This window comes from Microcebus murinus, chromosome X (assembly GCF_040939455.1).
Source record: "Microcebus murinus isolate Inina chromosome X, M.murinus_Inina_mat1.0, whole genome shotgun sequence".
Taxonomy (NCBI): domain Eukaryota; kingdom Metazoa; phylum Chordata; class Mammalia; order Primates; family Cheirogaleidae; genus Microcebus; species Microcebus murinus.
Genome location: NC_134136.1, coordinates 51,186,896 through 51,214,046, shown reverse-complemented (window position 1 = coordinate 51,214,046; position 27,151 = coordinate 51,186,896). Strand labels below are relative to the sequence as shown.

At 33.8% G+C, this 27,151-nt stretch overlaps 1 protein-coding gene across 4 annotated transcripts in view; it reads left to right on the top strand.

Annotated features, from left to right (window-relative positions):
- Positions 1-27,151, top strand: part of TENM1 (teneurin transmembrane protein 1) — a 779,956-nt gene that overhangs the window by 465,203 nt on the left and 287,602 nt on the right. For all 4 annotated transcript variants that reach the window (XM_012759551.3, XM_012759555.3, XM_020284904.2 and 1 more), the window contains one exon: positions 9,288-9,526. In XM_012759551.3, the coding sequence (XP_012615005.1) occupies positions 9,288-9,526 (239 nt within the window). The remainder of the gene's footprint in view (positions 1-9,287; positions 9,527-27,151) is intronic.

Sequence of the window (27,151 nt, the reverse complement as noted above, 5' to 3'; positions counted from 1 at the left end):
ATGATAATCTAGATTTTTAATCTGAAGAGTTTAGTGAGAAATTTTTAGGCTCTTTCTTGTACTCCTTTGTAATTAATTTGAAACATTCTTTCTTTAAATAAAATGTCCTTGCTAACATAGATTACAATTCAATAAAAATAAATGATACAGAAAAGTATACCATGTCAACTGGCTCATAAAATAAACGAGGAAAATACATGTCTGTAGAAAATGAGGATGAATAAAAAGGTAATCAAATATGTAATACTCTGCCTACTACCCCCTCCTTTAAAAAGGAACAAAAATAATAACCCAAGTAACCAGTGAAGATCAATTCTATAAAATCAGCAGGTTACTTTGATGAGTAAAATTGGAAACTGACTTTCAGTTTTTGCAAAGGGAATATAATTGAGTTTCTTTATAAAATGAAGAAATTAAAAAATATCCTAGGAAGCTTAGAGTCTGGTTTAGTTTTAAACATGTAATCACAAATATTTCCTAGGTAATATGTTCATTCCCATTTTAAGTAGCCTCTATTGGGGAAAGAACTACTGAAAACTATGGTGTTGCATTCTATTATTCCTTCATAGAAAATACGTATAAAATCATAAGAGGATTGAAAACTTCACCCACCAATAGCTTTCCACATTTTTTCTAGTTTGAGAGGATTATATCTTCCACACCATACTTCAAAACCCAAATTACTATTAAATATACAAAGAAAAAAATATGGTAAGCTTACTTATCTAAGTAAATAATTTTTACATATTGGCCTGAGCCTTTTAATATGGGAACATTTGCATTAATAAAAAATATTAATTTGATATTTACTCTACAACTGGTGTAGAGATTTTAATATCAATTTTGAAATTAAAGTTAGATCTACAGAGCACAGATCTAACTTGGAGAAGGAGAATCAAAAGGTGACTTGAAAAGGGCATTATATGAAGTGAAGCATAATGGTTTATTTTAATTTATTTTGGGGGTCTAGTAAAGCAACCTGGTCAAACATGGTGGAATATGTAGTATTTTCTTTCTGTAGCATTTATATATATAGTGCCTCACTCCTAGTTCCAATTTATCTCTAAATATCCTGTCACAGAATGTTTACTTTATATAGGAAAATCCAATATGCTACTGCATGAAAACTTTCTGATGTTCCCTACATTCTAAACAGAGACATGACAATTACCTAACTTTCATAATGATAACAAGTATGTACCCTCCTGATATCATTTTGTCATTTCTGTAATTTTAAGAGTTGAAATATTTCCATAACTAAGTATTCAGTGGAATACTAAGCTTATAGATATTTACCTTTGAAAAGAGAAATACCAGATGATCATGTGAATTAAGAAGATTGTATTACCTTATTATTAACATTATGAGTGATATTGTGAGCTAATATGTGCACAGTAGTTAAGTAAGTAGGTTTGAGTATTCATGCATGAATTTAAAAATATTTATTGAGCACCTGTTGTTTGCTGGGCACCATTTTCTACTCTCATGTCGTTTACACTCTAGTAATTGGCAAAACTGAATTGTCCCCAACTGTATCTCTTACCAGTTATGTGACCCTAGGGAATTTATTTAATCTTAATATCTGATCCTCAACTTTCTCACCTATGAAATGCAGATACTATCATCTGCCTTTTAGGATTATAGGGTTATTGTGAAGGTTCCGTGAGAAAAAAAGCCAATAAAGTACTTCAGCAGAGTGCCTGGCACATGATAAATGTTTAGTAAACAGTCACCAGTGTTCCCATTATCATTAACAACAATTATTTTTAACAGTAATTCTTTCATTACCAAAATGCCTTACAAAAAGATGAAATATGAATCAACTGTTTCTTTGATTGATTTATTTTAGATTATGTGAACATGCAATGAAAGCTTGTAGTTGTGTTTTTACATTCAATAAGCCAAGAGATATTTGCTCACAAGTGAAACACTTACTTTAGAGTCCCCAAGCTTCATTCATTCTGCACATTTAATCAAGAGCCTTTTAGAAGAAGCAAAGGAATCACACAAATATTAATAACTACATATTCATTGAGTATCTTTTAATACCTAGAATCTACCTAGAAATTAACATTTGTTTCCTGCCCTCAAGGAATATGCAATCTAGAGACAGATGACCAGGTAGGGCAGATACTGCTTCTGAATAAAAGAGGAGAGGGGATGATAGCCATAGAAAGGTTTTAAAAGAGCTCCCCCATTAGCTATTAATTACCCCCACTTGCAAAATCACAAGAGTAACAACCTAGATCATAGAATATTTCTGTTTGAGAATATATTATAGAACTAAGACTTAAGCCTAGGAAAATTAAGGTTTAGATAGATATCCTGAAATTCTTTTTTAAAAACTCTTAAAAAGTATGAACAACATGGACAGAGCATAGACATTTTATCAACAGTTTGTGTACAAGATTTAGAGGAAACATGTGGACAGAGGTGGCTTAATGTTTGGAAGAAAGAATCCTAGAGCAAATAAAATGAAATCCAACTTTATGTAGTTATCAGTAGAGGAATATAGTCTGTTACCCCAGGAGGGTGTCCAAATTGATAACGCTAGTAGGCTCAAGAAGAGTTTAAATAAATACTCTTCTTAGGAGTATTTTTCCTAAAAAAGGAGGTGAGGAAAGAGTTATCAAGGGGAAATAGAGATGTTGAGGTTGCTATCTTCACCAGTAACCACATTTTTCTGCAAAACAAAACTAGGTATTCTTGTTAGAGAATAAAATGGGGCTGACCCAGCATGGCATTTTCTTTTATTTTCTTGTGTTTCTTGGAGGCATAAGAACAAATACCTATGAATGGACATAGATGATATACAAATGGCCAACAAGAATATGAAAAGATGTTCAACATTTTTAATCATCAGAGAAATGCAAATCAAAACCACAATGATATATCACCTCATACCCAGTAGGATGGCTATTATCAAAAAAAAAAAAACAAGTGTTGGTGAGGATGTGGAAAAATTGAAACCCTTGTACACTGTTGGAGGGATTGTAAAATAGCAAACACTATGGAAAACAGCATGGAAGTTCCACAGAAAGGTACAAATACAACTACCATATGATCCAGCAATCCCACATCTGGGTATTTATCCAAAAGAATTGAAAGCAGATCCCAAAGAGATATTTGCACACCCATGTTCATAGAAGTACTATTCATAAGAGTCAACAAGCAGAAGCAACCTAAGTGTCCGTGAGTGAATAAATAGATACACAAAATGTGGTATATACATGCAATGGATTATTTGACCTTAAAAAGCAAGGGAATTCTATCTCATGCTATAGCATGGATGAACCTTGAGAACATTATGTTAAGTGAAATAAATCAATCACATTATTTGAAGACAAATACCATATGATTACACTTATGTAAGGTATGCAAAGTAGTCCAAATCATAGAAACAAATAGTAGAATGGTGGTTGCTAGGAGCAAGGGAAAAAAGGAGTTGTTTAATGGGAGTATAGTGTTTCAGATTTATAAGATAAAAAAAGTTCTGAATATTTGTTGTACAAACAGTGTGAATATACTTAACACTACTGTACTATATACTTAAAAATACTTCAGATAGTAAATTTTATGTTATGTATTTTTTTACCACAATGAAAATGCATTGAATAATTTGTTTAAAAAGAACAATAAATACCTAAATTCCACCAATTATTTAAATGTGATTTGGGCCCCTTGTAGTCCTCCTCTTTTTTAAAAAAAGCTAACCTCAGCTTTTACTGGAAGCAGGTTGAATTCCTTCTTCTGGGTATAAAAATGAGTCAAATTCTTATAGCTAAGGGAATACAAGTTATATATGTATCTCATAAGAATGTTTACAAGATGTAAAAGAAAAAATCATTGGTTATTTATGCATCTCTTGTTAGAAAGTTGTAGATATCTGTCTATTTCCTATAGAATTTTAAGTGCCACATTACATCATGTTATTTAGTGCTAACAGATACCCTCAGAATTATGTAGTATGAGGGGTTTAAAAAGAGAGAGTACATTTCCCCTTTTTTATAGATGATTTTAAAATCCTTACAGGAGCATTTATTATATTCCCATTTACCACCACTGGGTCTCATCATTCTTGAAGATATTTTTTTCCAATTTCCTTATATGCCCATTTCCTTTTGGCAATATCTTGCTTTTCCTTTTTAAATTTGAACTTGAATATTAAAACAGATGCAAAGAAGAGTACTACTTACACATAAACTCTTGAACTGCATTTTTATCATTTGCTGTGTGGAAAAAACCCAATTGTATGAAATTGATAGCAACATTTTAGTGTATCTTCAGGTCCCCAGGGAAAAGCAATGTGCTTAGACAGATGATCTGATTTTATGAGCACATAGCTAAAGTCTAGCACTGAGCATTTGTCTTTATGCTCCTACTTTTTTCAGGGACTATGGAAACACATTTAGGTACTAGTTTCTTTCCAACAACGGACTGCAAAGTGTATGACAATATATAGCATATGCATTGCTGTTTTCATGATGCACATCAAAGTATAGATCACTTTCAGCATAGAATCTTAATCTGAGCTTGTTAATAAGAAAACAAGAACCTTAGTATATGAACTCATCTTATTATCTACCCTCACTAAGGACTGTGATTTGGATTCCACTCAAATATGAATTAGTTTAAATGTTGCTCTGCTGCGACTGTTGAATTTATTCATTATGCCATAATATTTTACTTATGAAACTGCATTTGGAAATTCTTTGGTGTACAGCAGGATGAAATTACAGTCCTAAGGGATATTGATTATTGCTTGTAATTGCCATCATAATAGCCAACAATTCTCTGTCTTTCTTTGCCTTTCTTCTACCTCTTAATGTTATATCAAACCAAATCAATATCCAACATATTGGGCCACTTATATTGTCTAAAAATCCAATTGTTCTTCTTCATAAATATGCAAAAGATTGACGATTTTATCCCTAGACATTGAATAAAAGAGCCCCATACTGCTGGGTTTCTCCTATATTCCATAGGAATGTATCAGAGTGTTGCTATGTAGGATCAGTAATATGTAAGCGACATTTTGTCACCTTCAAAGGAACCATGGGGCAAGGGGTGGGAAGGAAGGGCAGCTACTGTGCTGCCTTTAAAGTGCTACACTTCTTGCTCACTAGTAAATGAGATGGCCAAAGGGGAAAATATAGGCTGGGAGAGTTAATCAGACATTAAAAAAGAAATCCACCTCTTTATGGTATGGAGGAGATTATTTCAAAGCCTTAAAGAGGAACCACAATCAAATGGAAATAGCACAATGCTATGAGTGACTTATTCAATAAAATATATTTATTCTTATTGTTATTTATATACTATTTATCCACTCTGGGGATAAATTAGGTGCCTTTAGAGAGCAGCCACATATCTTTTAGCAATATCTCATCAACTAAAAGGGTAGCTTCTTTGTAATGCTTACCCATCCATCTAAAGTAGTTAAGATAGTCTTTAAAACTTACTGTAAGAACATATAACATACAGCAGAATAGACACATATTATGTAGTACTGTTTGAACAGATAGCATTTGTTGAGCCTGGGTCAGTTAACCCAGGTATTAGAACCTGTATGGGGCAATGGAAATAGACTATTTTGGAAGTCCAAGATTCCAGTGTCATCTATGCCATTGACTAGCTATATTATTTTTAGGTTAGTCATTTTCATTCTCTGAGTGTCAATTTCCCTGGGGGTCGTGGGCTACTAGATGATTTCTGAAGGTCCCTTCCAACTCTGTGATTCTGTAGCTATCATTCTCCTATTCTTGTCATTAGTCTAAAAGGGAACAGGGTAATAGTGTGGCTCAATTCAACATCATCTTTATACCAAATTCAACACAAAGCATGCTTCTTATGTGCCTTAACAGGTCTAAATTCCAATCTTTTTTAAGATTTTTAAAATTCATATATATTATTTCCTTTTTATTGTTGTTTTTTTTTTACTTTTTTTAGTCAAGTAGAAGTATTTTCAACTACTGAATTCCAATCTTAATGTGTCTCACTAACTGCATAATGTTAGTATAGTGTACTGTAGTGTACTGGTTAAGAGCAGAGGTTCTGGAGCCAGACTGCCTGTGTTTGAAACTCATCTTCTTCCATTATTAATACTAGCTATGGGTCCATGGACAAGTTATTTAACCACTCTGTACTTTGGTTTTCTCATCTGTAAAATGGAGATACTGGTCGCAATAAGGTTGTTGTAAAGATTAAATAATACAGTTTGTGTGAAGTATTTAGAACAATGCCTAGCACAAGTAAGCACTCAATGTTACCTCTTATTAATGTTATGATAATTATTATCACCACTCTACTCCTACTAAACCTCTTTGGGTCTCAGCCTAGTAATCTGAAATATTAGGATAACAATATCAACCTTACAGACATATGAAGATCAAAATAATGTAGATAGCCGGGCGCGGTGGCTCACGCCTGTAATCCTAGCTCTCTGGGAGGCCGAGGGGGGCGGATTGCTCGAGGTCAGGAGTTCGAAACCAGCCTGAGCAAGAGCGAGACCCCGTCTCTACTATAAAATAGAAAGAAATTAATTGGCCAACTAATATATATACAAAAAATTAGCCGGGCATGGTGGCGAATGCCTGTAGTCCCAGCTACTCGGGAGGCTGAGGCAGGAGGATTGCTTGAGCCAGGAGTTTGAGGTTGCTGTGAGCTAGGCTGACGCCATGGCACTCACTCTAGCCTGGGCAACAAAGCGAGACTCTGTCTCAAAAAAAAAAAAAAAATAATGTAGATAAAGTGCCTAACTTTGTTCCTTCCCCTTCTAGGTGCTCAATAAATCATGTTTATTTAAATGGAATCAACTATTCCTGTGGTTAGTGTTATCCAGTGAATTTTTCCACCCCTCCCACACACCTACGATTTTTTTTTTATCTTAGTTACAAAATCGATACAAGCCTGAGACAAAAAATTTCATAAAATACCCCTACCATCCAAAGGTAACACAAATGATTATTTTTCCATAAAAATATAGACAATTTTTTCTTTGAAAAATTATATAGTATTGCCCATACTCCTTTGAAGCCTGCTTTTGTTTACTTGGTAATATCTGTAAACACTTTTCCTAGTGGATAGATATTCTTTTGCAACACAATTTATAATGATTTTATAGTATTATATGTTTATAAAATAATTTAATGAAATACCATTATTGGACATTCATGTGTTTATTTTTGCTATTCTATATAGCACTGCAATGAATGACTTCTTATGTACATTGTTATACACATCGTTTCCTGAGGGTAAATTTCTGTAAGCATAATTATTACCTCAAAGAATTATTAAAGTCTTTTGATACATAATGCCAAATTGTCCTTGAGAAGAACCTAAATCTACACCCCGTCAGCAACCCAGCCCTTTAAAAAATCTTTAACTTCATGATATTAAGGCAAAATTCTCTATTGTGGATATTTTTCATTAATTGGTATGTAGAGTTTTTTTAAAAATATACATGCTTTTGTTATTTAAATATGGACGCTAGAAATCAGTCTTAAAATAATAATTTATGCATTTGGGCATATGTTACATGTACAAGGTGATGTTGGCTTTTTGCTTGGTGGGGAGGTTTTGTGTTGTACATTAAAATGTAGCACTAGAATGTGTTTTGTTTAGCAGTGCATTTTACTACCCCAGGTAGTACAGTAGAATGAGTAAGATTACAAACTTTGGCTGATGGATATGCTAATTACTCTGATCTGATCACTAAAATTATATGTATCAAAACATCACTATGTACCCCATAAATATGTACAATCATTATATATCAATTAAAATTATTTTAAAAAGAAACAAAAGAGAAAAGAAAGGATTAAGACTTTGGAACTCCAATGACCTAGGTTCTGATTCAGGCTGTCATTCATTCACCTGCTAGCTAAATTTGGTTAAGTTGTTTAATCTCTTTAGGTCTCCATTTCCTTAAATGCATAATAAGGATAATAATATAGCATATGAGTGAAGACTTAACAAGGTACTAATGAGTATTCAGTACAATACTTGGTACTTAGCACTCAATGAGTATAAAGTATATACACAAAAACATACTTTCATTTATTTGTTTTTGGCAACTCCTTCCATGTGAATACATCACTACTGTTTATAAGAAGCCTGTATTAATAATAGTCATGAATGGTCAGCAGTCATCCCATAGTAAATCAAATATGACAGCAGCATGGCTCCCTTTGTATGGAGTTCTACAAGAGGCAAAATAAATGTATGGTGGGAAAAAATGCAGAATAGTGGTTGCCTCTGGGGGATGGGAATAGGGATTTACTTAGAAAAGGCAGGAGGGAATATTTGGGGATGATGAGACTGTTCTACATCTCAACAGGTTAGTCACTTTCATTCTCTGGGTCTCAATTTCCCTGAGGGAGTTGGGCTACTAGATGATTTCTGAAGGACTCTTCCAACTCTGTGATTCTGTAGCTATCATTCTCACATTCTTGTCATTAGTCTATGCATTTGTTTGCATAGGTGATTACATTTGTAAATTTCAGCAAATGTGCACTTAACATTATGCATTTAATTGTGAATAAATTGTACGTTAAAAATCTGTTAAAGATATCAAACTCTAGATAATAATATGCCAGCTGAAATATGTGAAGTTAAGTGTACTGATGTATGCAACATACTTCAAAATGCTTAAAAATAAAGATGGAGAAAGGAATGGAGAAATAGATAAATATGTGATAAAGTGAGTCTAGTCAAGTGTTAAGTGTGGAATCTAGTTGGTGAATATAGAAGTGTTTATTATAAAATTCTTTCATTTTGGTTGTATGCTTGATAATTTTAATAATAAAATGTTGAGTAAACATATGCCTATGAAAGCTAATCTCTAAAGTTTGGTAGTGAGGAAAATCTCAAACACTGGTATCCAGGCCACTCTAATTATTAAAATGCCTGATGATACATCTCTTTCTGTTTTGAAATCAGCTCTTGAGGATCATATTTAATGAAAGGGAGACGTGTAGTGTATAACATCAAATGTGGGATGTTAGCACTCACTAGCCAGCAAGTTAGGGAACACAGGACTCCTTTCTTCCTCTTAAAAGCCTAAATGAGAAAAGCTCTAAATGAGGAAAGAAAAAAGGAAGAAGAAAAGAAGAGAGAGAACACCAAGGACAGTTTAGAGTACCTCTTGGGTATATAAAAACTGTGTTGAGCCCTTCCCAGTTCCCCTGAACTTTGGCATAGCATGATTTGGGGAATTAATGGAGTTTGGGTTTTTGTAGCAACTGGCATTGGTTTTTATAGCCCAAACTTTTGTTTCCTTTTCGCAGGCATTTCCTGTTCAAACATGGATCTGGTTCCTCCGCTATCTTCAGTGCAGCCAGTCAGAACTACCCTTTGACGTCCAATACCGTGTACTCGCCCCCTCCCAGGCCCCTTCCTCGAAGCGCCTTTTCCAGGCCCGCCTTTACCTTTCACAAACCTTACAGATGCTGCAACTGGAAGTGCACAGCATTGAGCGCCACTGCAATCACAGTGACTTTGGCCTTGTTACTAGCCTATGTGATTGGTAAGCCCTTTTTTCATGCCTCAGTTTTCTTCTTAATCAAAGTCTTGTTTTGCTTGTGGTGGGAATGGCGGTTTCTCTCTCAACGTTGGGATGTACAAATTTGGACCAAGGCTTAGCATTATAAATAACAAATGGATTTCTAATTAGATTTTTTTTCACTTCCTAACCTTAAATACTGCTGAGGAGAGTAAGAAATGCTCTTTGGGAAGAAATATTTATACTACTAACACAGCCTTATTGATTGCAATTACTGTAGTTAACCATTTTCCCTTCAATTAAAAGGTTGTTATGGTTTTCTCATTAGAAGTCATAAGTACCAGTCTGCTATAGCTTCTTAAATTATAGTTAAACAATAATACTACTACCGAATTTTCAGGTAGCAGTTTCATTAAAGCAGTAGTTATATGGAAGGTATCAGAAAATTCAGTGCATAATTTCTTCCCAAGAATTCAGATTTTTACACCGTGACCAAAAACTATATTCTTATTTCACTAGGTAAATGGCTGCAAAATTGTGTGCTGTGCTTACTATGTTGGGAAGGTAAAGCAGAAAATGGTCACAAGGAACTCCTTCCACTTTTAAGAAAAAAATATTGTTGTTGTGCTTGAGTCACCCTGATTAAAGTCACCCTCATTTGATAGAAAATTGTATTGATTTTTCTGGGTGGTATTTTATTTTGACTGAATATTAATTTCTTTGCTTGAGTGGTTTTACAGTCTAAAATGAAAATTAACTTAAACATGTATTTTGTGGAAGCACGATTTCTAGGATGAATAGATTGTGGTAGAAAACAAATTCTATCCAGGTATGTCACTGGTAACTTCTTTTCAGGTTTAACCCAGTTTCCTAGCTGAAGCAGAATTACGCACTATATGATTTTGAGAGGTAGATAAAAAGAGATTTAGACTTTCTTATAGTTGTAATAAGTATATTTAGTTGATTCCCATTTATCCAAAATGTGAACAATAAGAAAGTTCACATAACAAGTTTATGTGAGAGTCATAGAACAAGGGGTGGTAAGTAAATAAACAGATATATTTTGTAGGGAAGCCACTAATGATGTAAACAGTGTAGAATCATAGCCTATGCTGATGTTCATGATTCTATCTTATATTTTCATCTCGCAATCTGAATATATATGAACAATGCTTCTAGTAAACATGTGCGATATTACCCTATAATATCAAAAAATGTGTCTCTTATCTCAGCCATTTCAGGATAACCCAACATGTGTATTTATTTGGTTTGCAATAAACTGTAATGAGAAATATTAGTGAAGGGATGGAGGTGGGAGATGAGAAAGTACTGCAACTCAAACATAATTTTAATATGAAATCATTCAAACGAAGAAATAATTTGAGAAGTTTAAATACTTCAAAGGCCCTTTCAAATGTTTTTGTTCAATTATGAAACAGATTCTTATTTTATAGATTATTTTCTATTAACTTTTGCTGTTTAGAGAGATAATGTTTTAGATATAAGATTTAACTCCTGGTATAAACAAATCCATATAACCCAAGCTCTTTATTAATAGGTTTATACTATGTTCGAAACTATATTTCTATTTAAATTTATTATGATGGCCACTGCTATATCAATTTATCATATATTCTGAGACTTCTTTAGGTTATATATTTATTCATCTTATAAGTGAAAGTAGAACATTTCAGCTATTGAAAGTACTGCCTTTTTATAGGGTAAACAGTGGCATATTAATTTGGCATGGCAGTAAGACAATATAGTACAGTAGTTACAAGCATGGATTTTCAGATCCCTGCCACTTATTAGTCACCTTAGTCAAACTACTTAACTTTTTCAGGCCTCCATTTCCTCATCTATAAAATGGGATTAAAATAGAACTTATAACATAGGGTTGTTTTGATAATTAAAAGAGTTACCATAACTAAAGCACTTGGAATAGTGCCTAAAATATAGCAAGTAGCTTATAAATGGTAAATATTATCATTACTATTACCATTAGTATCATTTTATTATTCAGTTTTAAAATTCACTAGTTCCCAGAATTAACCATTTTGTTCATGTCTGTATTCCAACACCAAAAACTGTGCCTGGCACATAGCAACCCTGACAGTAAACATTTGCTGAAAAACTGAGTTATGCTAAGCACTTTACTTATATTAGCTCATTTAATTCTAATGAAAGTCCTTAGGGTAGGAATGAGTATTATATGTATTTTATAAATGAGGACACTGAGGTACAGCAACTTTAAGAGGCTACCTAGAGATCCCATTGAGATTAAGAGGTCGCATCACTAACAAGTGAGGATCCTGAGCTTCAAGCCAGAGCTGACTATCTCCAGAGCACATAGTCTTGAGTGCTAGGCCTTGCTGCCTTTCTTGCACTGAAGTAAACTTTACAGCTCGTTTACTTCTCAGTCTACTAAATAAATCTGCCAAACCTTTTATTTCTTATTTAAATTATAAATTCAATTAGATATACCAGGTCATCTCTTGCACTGGTGATGAGTGAAACTAAGGTTGCTTGATTGGTGAGAGATTATCTGTTGAAATCATTTATTGGGAGATTTTTTTAGATACAGAAATATCAGGCTAAATCCTGGCACAGTATGTTGAATGGGTTCAATGTGATGAGATGTTTATGGCAAACACTGTAACTTTGTTCCTGGTTCTGTCATGAAGTGGACATTTTGTGACTTTGGATAAATCAGTAAAAATCTTTTCTTTGATTTATCCCATCTGTGCCATATTGGTGATCTCAGGAGGGTAGAGTAAAAACTCATAAATAGGCATTCAGGTGAAAGATGCCACATAAGAACTGTAATATACAAGATGATTTTTAAATGGCTTTCTGTGTTTGAAATAAAAAAGTATTATATTTCAAAATATGAAACCATTTCACTCTTGACTGTTGCTGAGTCTATAAGAGTCGTTTTTTTTTCCAATCCCCCTTTGCAGTTGCTATATAACCCAAGTAAAATCTTTCACTGAAACGACTTACTGCTTCTGTTTCCCGTGCAAATTCCTTTCTGCTATTTCATTTTCCTCTATTATCCATTATACATAGCCTTTAGATACTAATGGCTGCATGCTGTGCTGCCCTCAATCCACTAGGGGAAATCATATCAATATCAATGGGACATCAGTAGACATTCTGTGCATTATGGCTCTGTAAGTGGTCATTGGAAAGCAGTGGAAATCCAGCACATGAAAAACCAGAGCGGGGTTGTTCAGCCAACCAGCTCCATCCCCACACCTACCCACTATGGGTCAGAAAGAAAATAATTCGTTTGAAAAAGTTTTGAGGTCATAAAATTTGCTGAAGAGAGGCATGGAAAGATACTGATTATATGAAGATATCATGGAATGGCTATTGTCATCACTTCCCCATAAATCTGTAATATTTTCCATCTGAATCAAAAAATATGTCCTTAGGCTTCATCCTCTCTGAGATTTTGGCATCAGTGATGTATCAGTGCCAGTCAGAAGCACATTTGTTTGAATTTACAAATAAGCCATATGAAGTAGTAGTCAGGAAGACAGATGACCATATGCAAGGCATCAAGGGAAGGCGAGGTTAAGGTACTTCATCAATGGTTGTGAAGGGCACAAACACAGCTTCTCTGGCAATCTTTGATGTTTTGATCAAGTTTTTCTACAGTCAGCAGTTTGTATAAGAGGCAACAGAAACTCTCAGGCAGTAGAAATTTATAGGAATACATTGTGCCTGGGATCAAATGGGGCTGTTGCATTGAATAAGTAGAGGAGTAGGGTTTCTGCTCTCAGACCCAATATCATTAGTAAATGACATGGATGATCCTTTCCTGTTGCCATGAAATTAGAAGCAATTAATACCACCTTCAGGAGATTTAGGTAGCATTCAAAACTCTACATGTGAAATAATTTCAGTCTGTAAATCTTGCCATGCCATCCTATATGGCCCGCATGTAGAGAGTTGACCAGAATGGGTATTAACAATACAGAACTAGAAGAGACAGAATATTGAGCACAGTTCTGTGATCCAAAGTTTAGGGATGAAACTTTTCAAGAGGGCGAAGGTCTTAATTCATTCACATCGTTCTCTGCACCAAAATTGAGTAACACTGATTTTAGTGCTTTCTTCTGCCCCCTTTATACTGGCCCAAATTGCCATACTCTCTGGGCTATTATTACAGTGGAGTTAGAGAGTATGGAAAATAATAGAAGGAGAAAAGTAGAGTGTGTTCAATTTTCCCTCCTCACAAAGAAAATGCAAATACCTCACTCTACAGGGAAGAAATAAAATAAAATATGGCATGTTCTGATTTTGGAAAATTTAAGAACCTAGATTTTTTTAAACAAGATAGAAATGGAGTTTTCCCCATTAAGTCTAAATAAACAGTGCCCCACAGAATTGTAAATATGCTTATCAAAACCCAGTTCTTTCACTTACAGAACTAGCAACTTCATTAATGTCTCTGTGCCTAAGTTTCCTCATCTATAAAATGGGAATGTTGATAATACCTTATTCAAGGGTTTTCTTTATAATTAAATGATTTGAAGCTTATAAAACACCCAGGACATTGCTTAGCAGATTGGCAATTATTATTAGTGGAACAGGATTATTATGAAGATTATTAATTTAAGCTGAGGTAAGCATAATGAGCATACAATTTATCCCAACATGAACAGCTTTTGTTTCCCTTCTTTCCAAAGTCATCTAAAACAATTTTTCAAACCTTCAATGTCTGTCTCATAAGAATCCTCTAATGAGTTTGTTGTTTGCCTCTGCCTGGTCTCAAATAGCTGTCATTTTGCCTTTATTCTACTAATTTCCCTCTTCTGTGGTGTTTTGACCCTTCAGATGGTTTCGCATTTGTATCTGAAGGCCATATCTAGGTTGAAACACATTTTCATTAAAATGCATTGTAGCTTATAACATTCAAGAAATGACTCAGCATAAAATGCTAAAAAGCATTTTTACATTATCCTATAGACCATTATCAATCCTTTGGGTGTCATGCTTAATATTTATTACTTCTTCCAGTTCACTTTCATGCACCCAATCATGATAATAATGGCAGTTTCTGTGTTAGAATTGACTTTTCCTCCTATTCATGAATCTACCAACTTTCTAGCAATCTCTCTAAGCAAGGATCTGGAAAACGGTGGTATAACTTCATTCTAATTATAAATCTGTCATCCATACATTTATCAGAATCCTTCTTTAATAAAAGATTTATAGATTCATCTTATATCACCTTTTGATGTAATATGTTCTATAAGTTTTATCTCCACCATGTTAAGTGGCACTCTTACCTGTCATAAATAAAAGTATAAATCCAATTCAAATTAAACATACTAAAATGACAAGATGAACCTGTGTCACATACAACTAATTTCCAGAACCAGAGTTAGCTCCTATTTCTCAGAATAAAGGCATTTAGATGAAAGGCAAATACTGTACTTAATTTTTTTCTTGGAACTCAAGCATGCTGTGGATTTAAGACATAGAATAAGAGATAATTTGGTGGGTGAATAAGTAGTGGATACTAAACACATGTCTTGCATCAAGAGATGATTTTATTGTCTCAAGGAGAGCCAGTCACCCTACTAAGTATTTCTCATGCAGCACTTTCTTAGCCTGAGTAGGGAAATTAATATGAGACTCTGTGAAATAGATAAAAATCTACTGGAAGACAGATTAAAAGGAGACCAGACCATAGGTTAGTAATTTTGGAGTTTTGTGTGCTTAAGAAATTTTAGAATAGCAAGAACCAATCTTGCAAATTCAGAAAAAAAATTCTCTCTCAAGAAAATTGAAGACTTCAAAGTAAATAATTTGAATTCTTTTGCATAAGGGAGAAATTTAGTTCTTGTTTAACTCAGTTTCTCCCCACCCAAATTATATATATAATATAGAGAGAGATGTGTTATGTGAATATTTTTAGACCTACATCACATAAATCATTAAGCTATACTTACTCTGAAGTGAATAAAATAAACTAAATTAGAGCAATAGCTTTTAAACAGATGGCAGGTTTAACCCATTTTAAACTTCAGAAATGTGACTGAATTCTCCCATAGAACAGCCGGAGCAGGGAAGGCCAGTGTCACCAACAGAAATAATCTAATTCATCACAGTCAACACTAAGTGGTTGGCATATTACAGAATGGGGACTTATCCGTTGGGGTTCAGCAATATTCCCTTCATAAAGAAGTGAAAAAACATAATATGTTTTAGCAAATACTAACATATTAGAATACCTGAAAAAGCACAACATGAAAGATGTAGGAGGGTGGTAGGAAATGAAGATGGCAAGCAGGAGCTTATCATGAAAGGTGTTTTAAGCCATGGTAAGGAGCTTGAAATTTTTCCAAGAACAAATGGAAAATTTTTTATGGTTTTTCATTAGGGCAAGAAAATTATTTGCTCAGATTTACATTTAGAAAAATCACCCTAATGGCAGTATTGAAATTGGGTTTAGCAGACAGTATGATGGGGGTTGTAAAATTGAAGTCATGGATATAAATTATGAGACCATAATAGTCATACAGGTGAGTAATAGTGAGAACATAAATTTCTGGGAATGGAGAAGGAGGAGATGGAATTGAGAAGTATTTAGAAGATAGAATACACTTGACTTAGTAACTGATTAGATGTGGCAAGAGAGAGAAGAGTTGTCTGCCTTAGGAACTAGGTAAATAGTGATGCTGTTAGCCAACATAGAAAATGGAAGGAAGAGGTTTAAGGGTGACATTGGACATACAGGAAGAGATACCTAATACATTATTTATTAAATATCTGATACTGAAACTGTGGAGGCATCTGCCTTTGAGGGCACCAAAGTTGTGGGAGTAGAGCAAGGAGAAAAATAGTATGAAGACTGGAACTCTGAGGAATACTGATATTCAAGACACCTGAGGAAAAAGAATCTGCTAAACAGACTAAGAAGAAGCAGCTAGAAAGGTTGGAAGGAAACCATATGATGATGGAGATAGAAGAGTGGTTCCCAAAGTGTGGTCTAGGAATTCCAAGACCTGTCAGAGGGTCCCTAGAGTAAAACTATTTTCATAATACCACAAAGATATTATCTATCTTTTTCACTATATTCTCTCAGGAGTGTACAGTGAAGTTTTCCAGAGATTACGTGACATGTGATATAACAAGAGACTGCATGCAAAAGCAGATAGATACACGAATCCACCTGTTTTTTTATTAAGTGGAATATTAAAGAGATTTTTAAAAATGTAAAACAATGCCACTCTCCTCACTAATAATTTTTGTTTTGCAAAAAATATTGTATAATTATTTATTGTGAAACATGTCATTTATGCTAAAATGTAAGAATTTATTTTTATTATTCAATAAATAAATAAATAAATACTTATAAAAGTTATGTCTTAATTTCTAATACAGTAAATATCAGTAGATGTAGCCCAGATCAACAAAACCTCTTAGGCATGCTCAATAATTTTTAAGAGCATAATGAGATCTTGAGACTATAACATATGTAAAAAGCTGAGGTAGAGAAACCAAGTACATAGTGTTTCAAGAAGAGTAATGAAGTGAAATACAACTATTTGATGTTTACACCAAGATGGAGGGTTGCAAGGCAAGTGCAGCAAGAAGACAGAAAGGTTAAGAACAGTATAGTTGCTGGTGATAAGGTTTTTGAAGTGATCAGCCAAAGGATAAAATTTAGGAGGGAAGAAAAATAGAAGGAGGAAGTTAATGGCATTAGGAAACAAGAGTTGGGCCCAAGTGTTTAGAGATCTTGATGATATTGTAGGGGAGTTATGGCTGTGAGCGAGCTGAAGTCTAGAAGATGGTCAGAGGTTAGTATATCAGAATTTCAGATTTCAGACTCACAGCACAAAATGTGATTCCCCTATAATTTTGGACCTAGTTATGGAATAGATATGAGGAGCTCTTTCCAGATGAATCCTTTGTTCAAAAAGGCTAGATTCTTGGCTAGATATGATCCCACAAGGTGTTCTTTCCTGGGTAGATTCATAAGCCCATTAACAAATCACACCAAAGTACAGATAGCATTTAAATAAGAACACTACTTTATATTTGATCTTCCATACAGGCAAGACCCACTTGGAATTCCAGATCACATTGTGGTTTCTCAAGAACTCCTTCCTTAGGGCCCTTGTTGCTCTCTATGGGACAATAATGAACAAATTAAGATGGTTCAAGATAACCCACTGTAATTTTCTGCTGATCAAAACCTCGTCAAAGCATTGCCAATGTAGTTAATGTAGGCCCTATGTAACATATTATAGTTAACTTCAGAGTAATTGCTTACCACAAGAGTTTCTAAGGAATGGCCTCACAAATGTCTGATTATCGGGTTAAATGTGGCAACAGGAAATTCTTAACTGGAAGAAAAGGCATAGGATCAGGTGCTTTGTAAATAACTCTTGTTTCTATTTCATTTCTTTCACAGTAAAGGAGCTTTGTGTCCTAATCAAATGATCAGGAAACTGAAGGCTAGCATATGTATGTAGAACATCGGAAGAGGTTGTTGAGCTCTCAGGAAAACTAGTTATGGCTAGGGCCAAAAATGAATACAAATGTGATTTTGACAGCAACCATTCTGTGCTACAGACAAGGCAGATTTTAGTCTTTGATAGTCATAGATTTCATCAAATCAACTAACCTATTATTTATGGTTGTAGATAGCATTCTTTTTTTATTTTTTACTTTTTTTAAATTTCAGCATATTATAGGGGTACAAATGTTTAGGTTACGTATATTGTCCTTTCCCCAACCCGGAGTCAGAGCTTCAAGCATGTCCATCCCCCAGACAGTGCACACCACACTCACTCATTGTATATGTATATACCCATCCTCTCCTCCCCACTCCCAGCTGCCCGACGCCCGGTGAATGTTATTCCTATGTATGCACTTAGGTGTTGATCAGTGAAACCAATTTGCTGGTGAGTACATGTGGTGCTTATTTTTCCATTCTTGGGATACTTCACTTAGAAAAATGGGTTCCAACTCTATCCAGGAAAATACAATAGGTGCTATATCACCATTGTTTCTTATAGCTGAATAGTACTCCATAGTATACATATACCACATTTTATTAATCCACTCATGGATTGATGGTCACTCGGGTTGTTTCCACATCTTTGCAATTGTGAATTATGCTACTATAAACATTTGAGTACAGATGTCTTTTTTATAAAATGTCTTTTGTTCTTTTGGGTAAATCCCCAGTAATGGGATTGCTGGATCAAATGGTAGTTCTACTTGTATCTCTTTGAGGAAAGAATTGCTTTCCTCTTTGAGGAAAGCAATCTCCATATTGCTTTCCACAGAGGTTGCACTAGTTTGCAGTCCCACCAGCAGCGTAAGAGTGTTCTTATCTCTCTGCATCCATGCCAACATTTATTGTTTTGGGACTTGTTAATAAAGGCCATTCTCACTGGGGATGAGTGATATCTCATGGTGGTTCTGATTAGCATTTCCCGGATGATTAGAGATGTTGAGCATTTTTTCATATGTTTATTGTGTAGACAGCATTCTTAATTCAGTTTTGCCCTTTGTTCATTTAAGGAAGAACCTAGATTTTTTTGTTTTAAACTTTAATTTTAATTAAACATAGATATTAATATGGCAAATAAGGATAACATAATTTTTGTATATATCATATCTTCAAATACTTTGTAGAATTAACTAATAAAATTATGGAGTTATATGAAAATGATATTTAATAGAGGAAACCGAAAAGATTTTGGGTTTTACTCATAAAAAGCAGCCAAGTTAATACTAGTTGTACAATGCATAAGAGAAAGACAGAGAAATATCAGCTGTCAAGAACTAGGAACAAGTATATTGTGCTATGAGAGCAAGTAGAAATTTTTGAAATGGAATGGTTTTGTTAAAGATCATGTGCTACCTCCAGACATAAAATCCTACTGAGCCCAAATCCTCTAAAGCTAACGAACAGTTCAGTGGTTTCTCTACCACCTAGCAGAGAGCCAAGAATTTATATGTATGTATGTGTGTGTGTATGTACATACATGCATATATATCTTTGATCATTAGCTGTAGAGCTAGGCTCAGTCAGTCTATAAGTAGTTGAAGAGTCAGATGACTTTTGAACCTAGTTGAACTATTTTGTATTTTGGACGTGAATGTTCTCATGTCACTGGGAAAATGTCATAAAGCCTTAGACATACTCAGTACTACTCCAGGCTATGATAGCACATGCTCAAATATTATTATATAGGATATTGCAGAGATTGCACTAGTTAAAATTTACCAACATAGGAGGCTGTGGGAGTATTTGAAAGCCAGATGGTACAAATAGATTCTTTCTTTGTCATGCCTAAAACACAGCCTGTTCCAAGATTGAACTAAACCCAAACAAACCATTTGTATCTTTAGTTTCTCTTCCTGTCTGCTATATGTTTTTAGTCTGGTTGCCCTGACCAAATTCTGCCCTTGGATTAACCAGCAGATAACTCTTCTTGCTGGTAGGCAACCATCTAGTTTTTTGCATAAATGAACTACTAAATGTAAAACCCATCAACAGAGGGGGGAAACTAAATTTTAAAAATAAGAGATTCATTGGGCAATCACAATTAAATACACGTTCAAAAAATGACAAATTGAAGAACATCAAGTCCAGTGATAGGGACATCTTTTGGCCTTATGAAACATAATTCATTATTAGCATACATAGCAAACTGAATAATATTGTTCTATTTTTATAGGCAATTATAGTACATATGTCTTTTGTGATTTGAGTAGGTAGGAAAGAAATAAAAATATTTAGATTACTCACTGACTATCTCAGTAGCATTCCTGCTAATGAGGCCAAGGTCATTGGCTCAGTTACTATTTCAATCTGTTAGCTCTGTTTTGTTTCATTACCAAAGCCCACAGTCTCAGTCTCTCTTTGTGCCCCATTCCCCAAATCAAGGAATAGTCCTGCCTTCTACTCCTTAACAAAACCTGAATTCAGAAATAAATCTGATGTACTAGACAGGTTTTTATTGATGCACATAATTTTTTATTAATTTATTAGCAAAAAATGTTTTAAAATAAAAATATTTTATATTTTACATAAAATTAAAAAATATTTTATTAATTTATTAACTTTTATTAAAGTGCTATTAACAAATTTGAAAACTTAAGTCAAGAGATTTTACATAAAAATCTATGGTTTATATATAATTTTTTGGGTTTTTTTGAAAAATAGAAAGATCTGACATCCCCAGATCTACATTCATCCATTTGCTCACACATTAATTGAGTACCTACAGTGTTCCAGGCATTATTTCAGTCTTTGGTGTGGCAAAAATAATATGATAACCAGTGACTGGGGCTAAATTGGGGCTGTTCCCTAAAGGGCATGAACTTTCCACTTGATCAAAATACACATCCCACACTCTTCATTCTTATATTACTTGCCTTCCTTCTATGTAGACATTTAAGCTGGCAACCATGTAATAAGATAATTCATACTGAAGTATACATGGGTGTGACAAAGATAAATGTATTATATCTCCCTTAGGTTATTTGCATTTAATCAGAAGACAAAGTCTTAATCCAAGAAGGGCAAATCCTTAACATTGATGTCATCACCTCCCTGTCCCAGATATCAGTAATCAGATGGAACATTCTTTCCTGCTGAGTCTAGATTCTACAATTAGAGTCAACTCAGAAGTTGAAATATTTTTTCCATCACTATTTTAAGCCAAAGAAATTAGATACTCATTATGAATTTCCAAGCCTTAGAAATCTAGGTGGAGGAATTATGTGAAAGATAAGAAAACATGCCTGAAAATGCAACACAATCACCCTGTTAGTAAATCTGGCCCTGTTCAGAATTACAAATGATAGCCATAACCATGGCTAACTATCTCACAGATGCATGAAATTGAACATAAGGAACACCAGGCAGGTAAAATTATATTTTATCCCAATCATCAGAGACTCATTTCTAATGAATGTGCTTTAGATACTGTGTACACAATGTTCAAGTGTATGTGTCTACATATGTATCATTTAAATGTAAAAATAAATATTAGCAGTGAAATCTGAGTTCCCATAGGGTAATATTGGCCCTTTAAATCCAAATCTCTCCATACCATGCTTCAAATAGAAATTCATATCAACAAAGAGAGCAAAATAAAAACAAACAAAAACCCACCCATAATCTACCTCAATATCATAACTAAGAGAGAATTATTCTGCAAACTTCAAATTACACATAAGTAGAGAAATAAATAATCAAATTAAATAGAGTTAGCTATGTAGCCCATGCCAGAGCTGAGAGTCAGACAGAAGCTAAATGGAAAGGAAGATATGAGAACTGGTGCCTAGCTATAGCGGAATTGATCAAATAACACCCATTATAAAGAAATCCCACCCTTGGTGAGCAGATATTGAGAACAGATCTAAGACATGGCATATGAGAGCTCTGGCTACTAAAAATGGAAAGAAATGTGCTTTAAAGTGCACAGAACTAGAGTTGGTAGCCTTGGGAAGGCACCACTTCTGAGGACATAGAGGCATCAACTTAGAAAAAGTGTCCCTCAGAGGCCTGGGAGTAAAGGAAAAGAAGGAAGCAAGAGGTAGAATCTTATAATATAGCAAAAATAAAAGTGAATCACAAAACTAAGGGATATACTGAACCCCCTATCAAAATGGCATCATTGATTTTATAAACCACTTTAATAAGAACAAAGAAATCTAGTGAGTCACCCAACCTCCTGACTTCTGTCTCCACACAACTCTTATTGCTGGCCCAGGAAAATAAAGTATTTAAGAATGAACATAAAAAGGTAAGCAACATCCACACAAAGCACTATAAGAAGAAGTAGAAAATAAAAATCAATCATTTCATCCAATAAAAAACCTCTCCAAATAACCAACCCCAAAGAAGAAAACAAACTGCAATAAAACATTTTAATCTTAAACAAACATTTGAAGATACGAGAAAAGGCTCCAATGATAAATTTTAAAACTCATAACAGAAATGTGCAAAAGGAGAATTGACCAAACTCAGGAAATAAATTTGAGAAAAAGATAAAACCATCTTGAAAATGAAGACTATACTGAATGGTGACCAAGGGAGAAAAAATTTTAAAATATAGTGAGATGCCATGTTCTGAAATGCACTTGAATAGCAAAGAGAATGAAATTGAAATAAAGAGAGGCAAATTTTTTTAAAAAATATCAGAGAAAATGATTGGTGTAAAAGATAGGCAAAGTAATCCAGACTATCAAATATTGTGAATGTTCTCTGAAACCTCGAGAAAGATACATCCTCTATGATCAATGAGGTTCATAAATTAGAAATAATGGAAACATAATTCCCAGATCATGGTGAAATGGAACTACAAATTAATAAGAAAATTTGAAAATAAGAAAAGCCCTTCTTCCTGGAAATGTTTTAAATTTTTAAAAAATTATCATGTCAAAAGGAAATAGGTTATTACTATGATAAAGCAAGTTTTGGCTATATAAGTTTATCTTAAAAATTTTAAATTATAAACTCTTCTAGTGGCCAGGCCAGGTAAATAAATATAATTGAAGTGAACAAAAAGGAAATAAAAAGTAAAATTATAAAATTTCTAAAGAATAACAGTGATGAACATACCACATGTCAAAATTTATGAAATACAATTAAGCTATTTCAATAAAATTAAAGAAAAGAAATCTTAAAAGTCAATAAAATAAACTAAAAGCGATTACAAGAAAGGAAATGAGAAAATTAAAGTTAAAGAAGTTAAAGAAAATTAAAATTAAAGAAGTTAATGGGGAAGGAAACAAAAAAAAATAGAAAAATAAATACAGTGGTGTTAAAAATCAACAAATAGGCAGACCACAATCTGTAATCAAGAGAAAGGGGGAAATATATGCAAAATAAGAAATTAAAGGAAATAACTATTGAAACAAAGAGAAGTTTTCTTAAAAAAAAACTGTAAGTGGCAATTTTGCATGAATCTCCTTCATAATAGTTGAACTATTTTGTTTACCCACCAGCAATGTATGAAAGTGCCTGTCTCTATTGACATTGCCACCAGATTGTGCTGTAAGTCTACTATTAGTTTTGAATGAGTAAATATATCCATGTTCTGAGTAAATATATTCATGTTATTGGGAACAGGGTTCACTGTGTGAAAAAAAAAAAGGAAATACAAATATGGAATGGGAAAGAGGAAGAACTCTATGGTATTGGATTAGAATTGAGAACATGAAAATAAGCTTGTGCTTTTAAAAATAAACCTATACACATAGATATATTTGTCCATACACACATATGTTAACAAAGCAAGTTATAAAATCTAAAAGTTTTGTTCTTTGTGTATATATCCTGGCCTGTCCCCTGAAAAGACTTAAAAGCAGTGACACCTATGTAGTAATGAACACATCTCATACCCAAACTTTGGTTTCTAAATACATTTCCTACCAAAACCTTTTTGAAGATTGCCTGTTTCTAGATCTATGGCAGGGAAAGTAAGGTAAGCCTGAGATATCGTGTGCTTGAAAGCAAGGAAGGGTTTGGGCATATCAAAATGACACATGAGCCAATTTGAAGGGACGCCCACTAGCCAAACTTGAATGTCAAAAAGAACAATGAAATCCTAGCACTCTGGGAGGCCGAGGCGGGCGGATTGCTCAAGGTCAGGAGTTCAAAACCAGCCTGAGCGAGACCCCGTCTCTACCATAAAAATAGAAAGAAATTAATTGGCCAACTAATATATATAATATAAAAATCAGCCGGGCATGGTGGCTCGTGCTTGTAGTCCCAGCTACGCGGGAGGTTGAGGCAGCAGGATCGCTTGAGCCCAGGAGTTTGAGGTTGCTGTGAGCTAGGCTGACACCACGGCACTCACTCTAGCCTAGGCAAGAAAGCGAGACTCTGTCTCAAAAAAAAAAAAAAAAAAAAAAGAACAATGATGGTAATTGATTACACATTGAAAAACAAAAAGAATTTAGTATTGTAATACTAAAAAATTAAGCACGTAATTTCTCGAAAGAGGCATGAATTGTACTTTAACTCATGTAGATCCCTTTATGCATAATTATAGTCTCATTCAAGTTAGGTATTATAGTAATCCCCCTTTATCAAGTTTTGCTTTCTACAGTTGCATTTACCTATGGTCAACACAGTCTGAAAATGTTACATGCAATAAGATATTTTGAAAGAGAGCGAGAAAGAGGCTACATTCATGTAACTTTTATTATAGTATATTATTTGAATTGTTCTATTTTATTATTAGTTATTATTATTAATCTTTCACTGTGCCTATTTATAAATTAAACTTGGTCATAAGTATGTATGTATGTATAGGAAAAAACATTGTATATGTAAGGTTTGGTACTAGCCAAGGTTTCAGGCATCCATTGGGATTCTTGGAACATATACCCCATGTATAAGGATGAACTACTGTATTATTTCTAATTTACATATGAGGGAACTGAGACTCAGGGAGTTTAAGTAGCTTGCCCTATATTGCACAACTAGTACATAGAAGAGCCATTACTTTTCAGGTCTGTCTGACACAGAAAGTCCCTGTGCCCTCACTTATTACACTAAACAACTTCTATAAATGAGCTCATATTATATACTGTTTTATTACCTGCTTTGTGATTGTTTTTCTCTATTATTAAATATTTCCTATAACATTTTTAATGGCAACACAATGATATAGTCATTGATTTAATCAATCCAATTTGTTGCACATTTGAGTAATTTTCAATATTTTGCTGCTATATACAATATCATATTGAAGATCAATATTTTAAATCTGTTCAGATCCTTTTCTTAATATAAATTTCTAAGCATGGAATTTCTGGATAAAAATATTTTAAAACATTTCCAACACTTTAGATGTATGTTGCCAATTTATGTAAACATTTTTCAACACTTTACATGACCAGTAGTGTGTGAGGGTGCTCATTTCTCTGAACCCTTGAAAACTTTGACAACATCATTTATAAGAAAGAAAAGAAGCCATTTTGATAGACAAAAGAGTATCTCAGTGTTTCAGCTTACATCTCCTTGCAGACTTAATAAGTTATAAATGACAAATTAAAATTATATATAGTTAAGGTATACAATGTGATGTTTTGCTACACGTATACATTGTGAAATGATTACCTCAATCTAGTTAACATATCCAACTCTTTCAAATTTTTTTGGCGATGGGAACATTTAAGATCTACTCTCTTAGAAAATCTCAAGTATGCAATACGGTATTATTAATTATAGCCACCATGCTATACATTATATTCCCAAAACTTATCCATCCTGTACAACTGAAACTTTGTACCCTTTGATTAACATCTCCCCATTTCTCCCACCCCCAGTGCCTACTAGCTACCATTCTACTATCTGCTTCTGAGTTTGACTTTTTTAGATTCCATATACACATGAGATCATGTAGTTTTCTTTCTGTATTTGGGTTACTATTAGCATAATACCCTCCAGGTTCATCCATGCTTTAGCAAATGATAAGATTTCCTTGTTTTTAATGTATTCCATTGTGTATATGGATAGATTAAGATAGATAGACCAAGTATAATTATAGATATCATATTTGCTTTTATCTACTTATTTGTTGATGAACACCAAGACTGTTTCCATATCTTGACTTAAAATCTATTTTTTCTCGAAGTATGTTTTGTCTGATATAAGTATAACCATTCCTGCTTTCTTTTGCTTACCATTTGCATGAAATGTCTTTCCCCATCCTGTCACTTTCAGCTTGTGTGTGTTCATAAAGCTAAAGTGAGCTTCTTATACACAGGATATATAGTTGGATCTTTTTTTATCCATTCAGCCACTCTATGTCTTTTGATTAAAGAATTTAACTCACTTACAAATTATTGATAGGTAAGGAATTATTATTGCTATTTTCTAACTTATTTTCTGTTTTGTAGTTTCTTTGTTCCTTTATTCCCTTACTGTCTTCTTTTGTGATTTTATGATTTTTGTAATAGTTTGCTTTAATTTTTTTTATCTTTTGTGTATCTAATACAGGTTATTTTATTTGTGGTTACCATGAGGCTTACATAAAAAACTTAAAAAAGTCTATTTTAAGTTGATAACAATTTAACTTCAACCACATACAAAACTTTTAAATTTAACTTTTCTTCTCCCTACATTTTATATTATTGATGTCACAATTTATATCTGTTTATATTGTGCATCCACTAACAAATTATTGTAGTTCTAGTTATTTTTTTTAATTATTTTTTTTATTTTGGCATATTATGGGGGTACAGATTTTAAGGTTTCAATAAATGCCCATTACCCCCCTCCCCCAAAAGTATGAGTCTCCATCATGACCATCCCCCAGATGGTGCACATCTCACTCACTATGTATGTATATACCCGCCCCCCTCCCCTCTCCCACCTGCCCAATACCCTATTACTGTAGCACCTATGTGTCCACTTAGGTGCTACTCAGTTAATACCAATTTGCTGGAGAATATATCTGGTGCTTGTTTTTCCATTCTTGGGATACTTCACTTAGTAGTATGGGTTCCAGCTCTAACCAGGAAAATATAAGGTGTGCTATATCACCATTGTTTCTTAGAGCTGAATAGTACTCCATGGTGTACATATACCACATTTTATTAATCCATTCTTGGATTGATGGGCACTTGGGCTGTTTCCACAGCCTT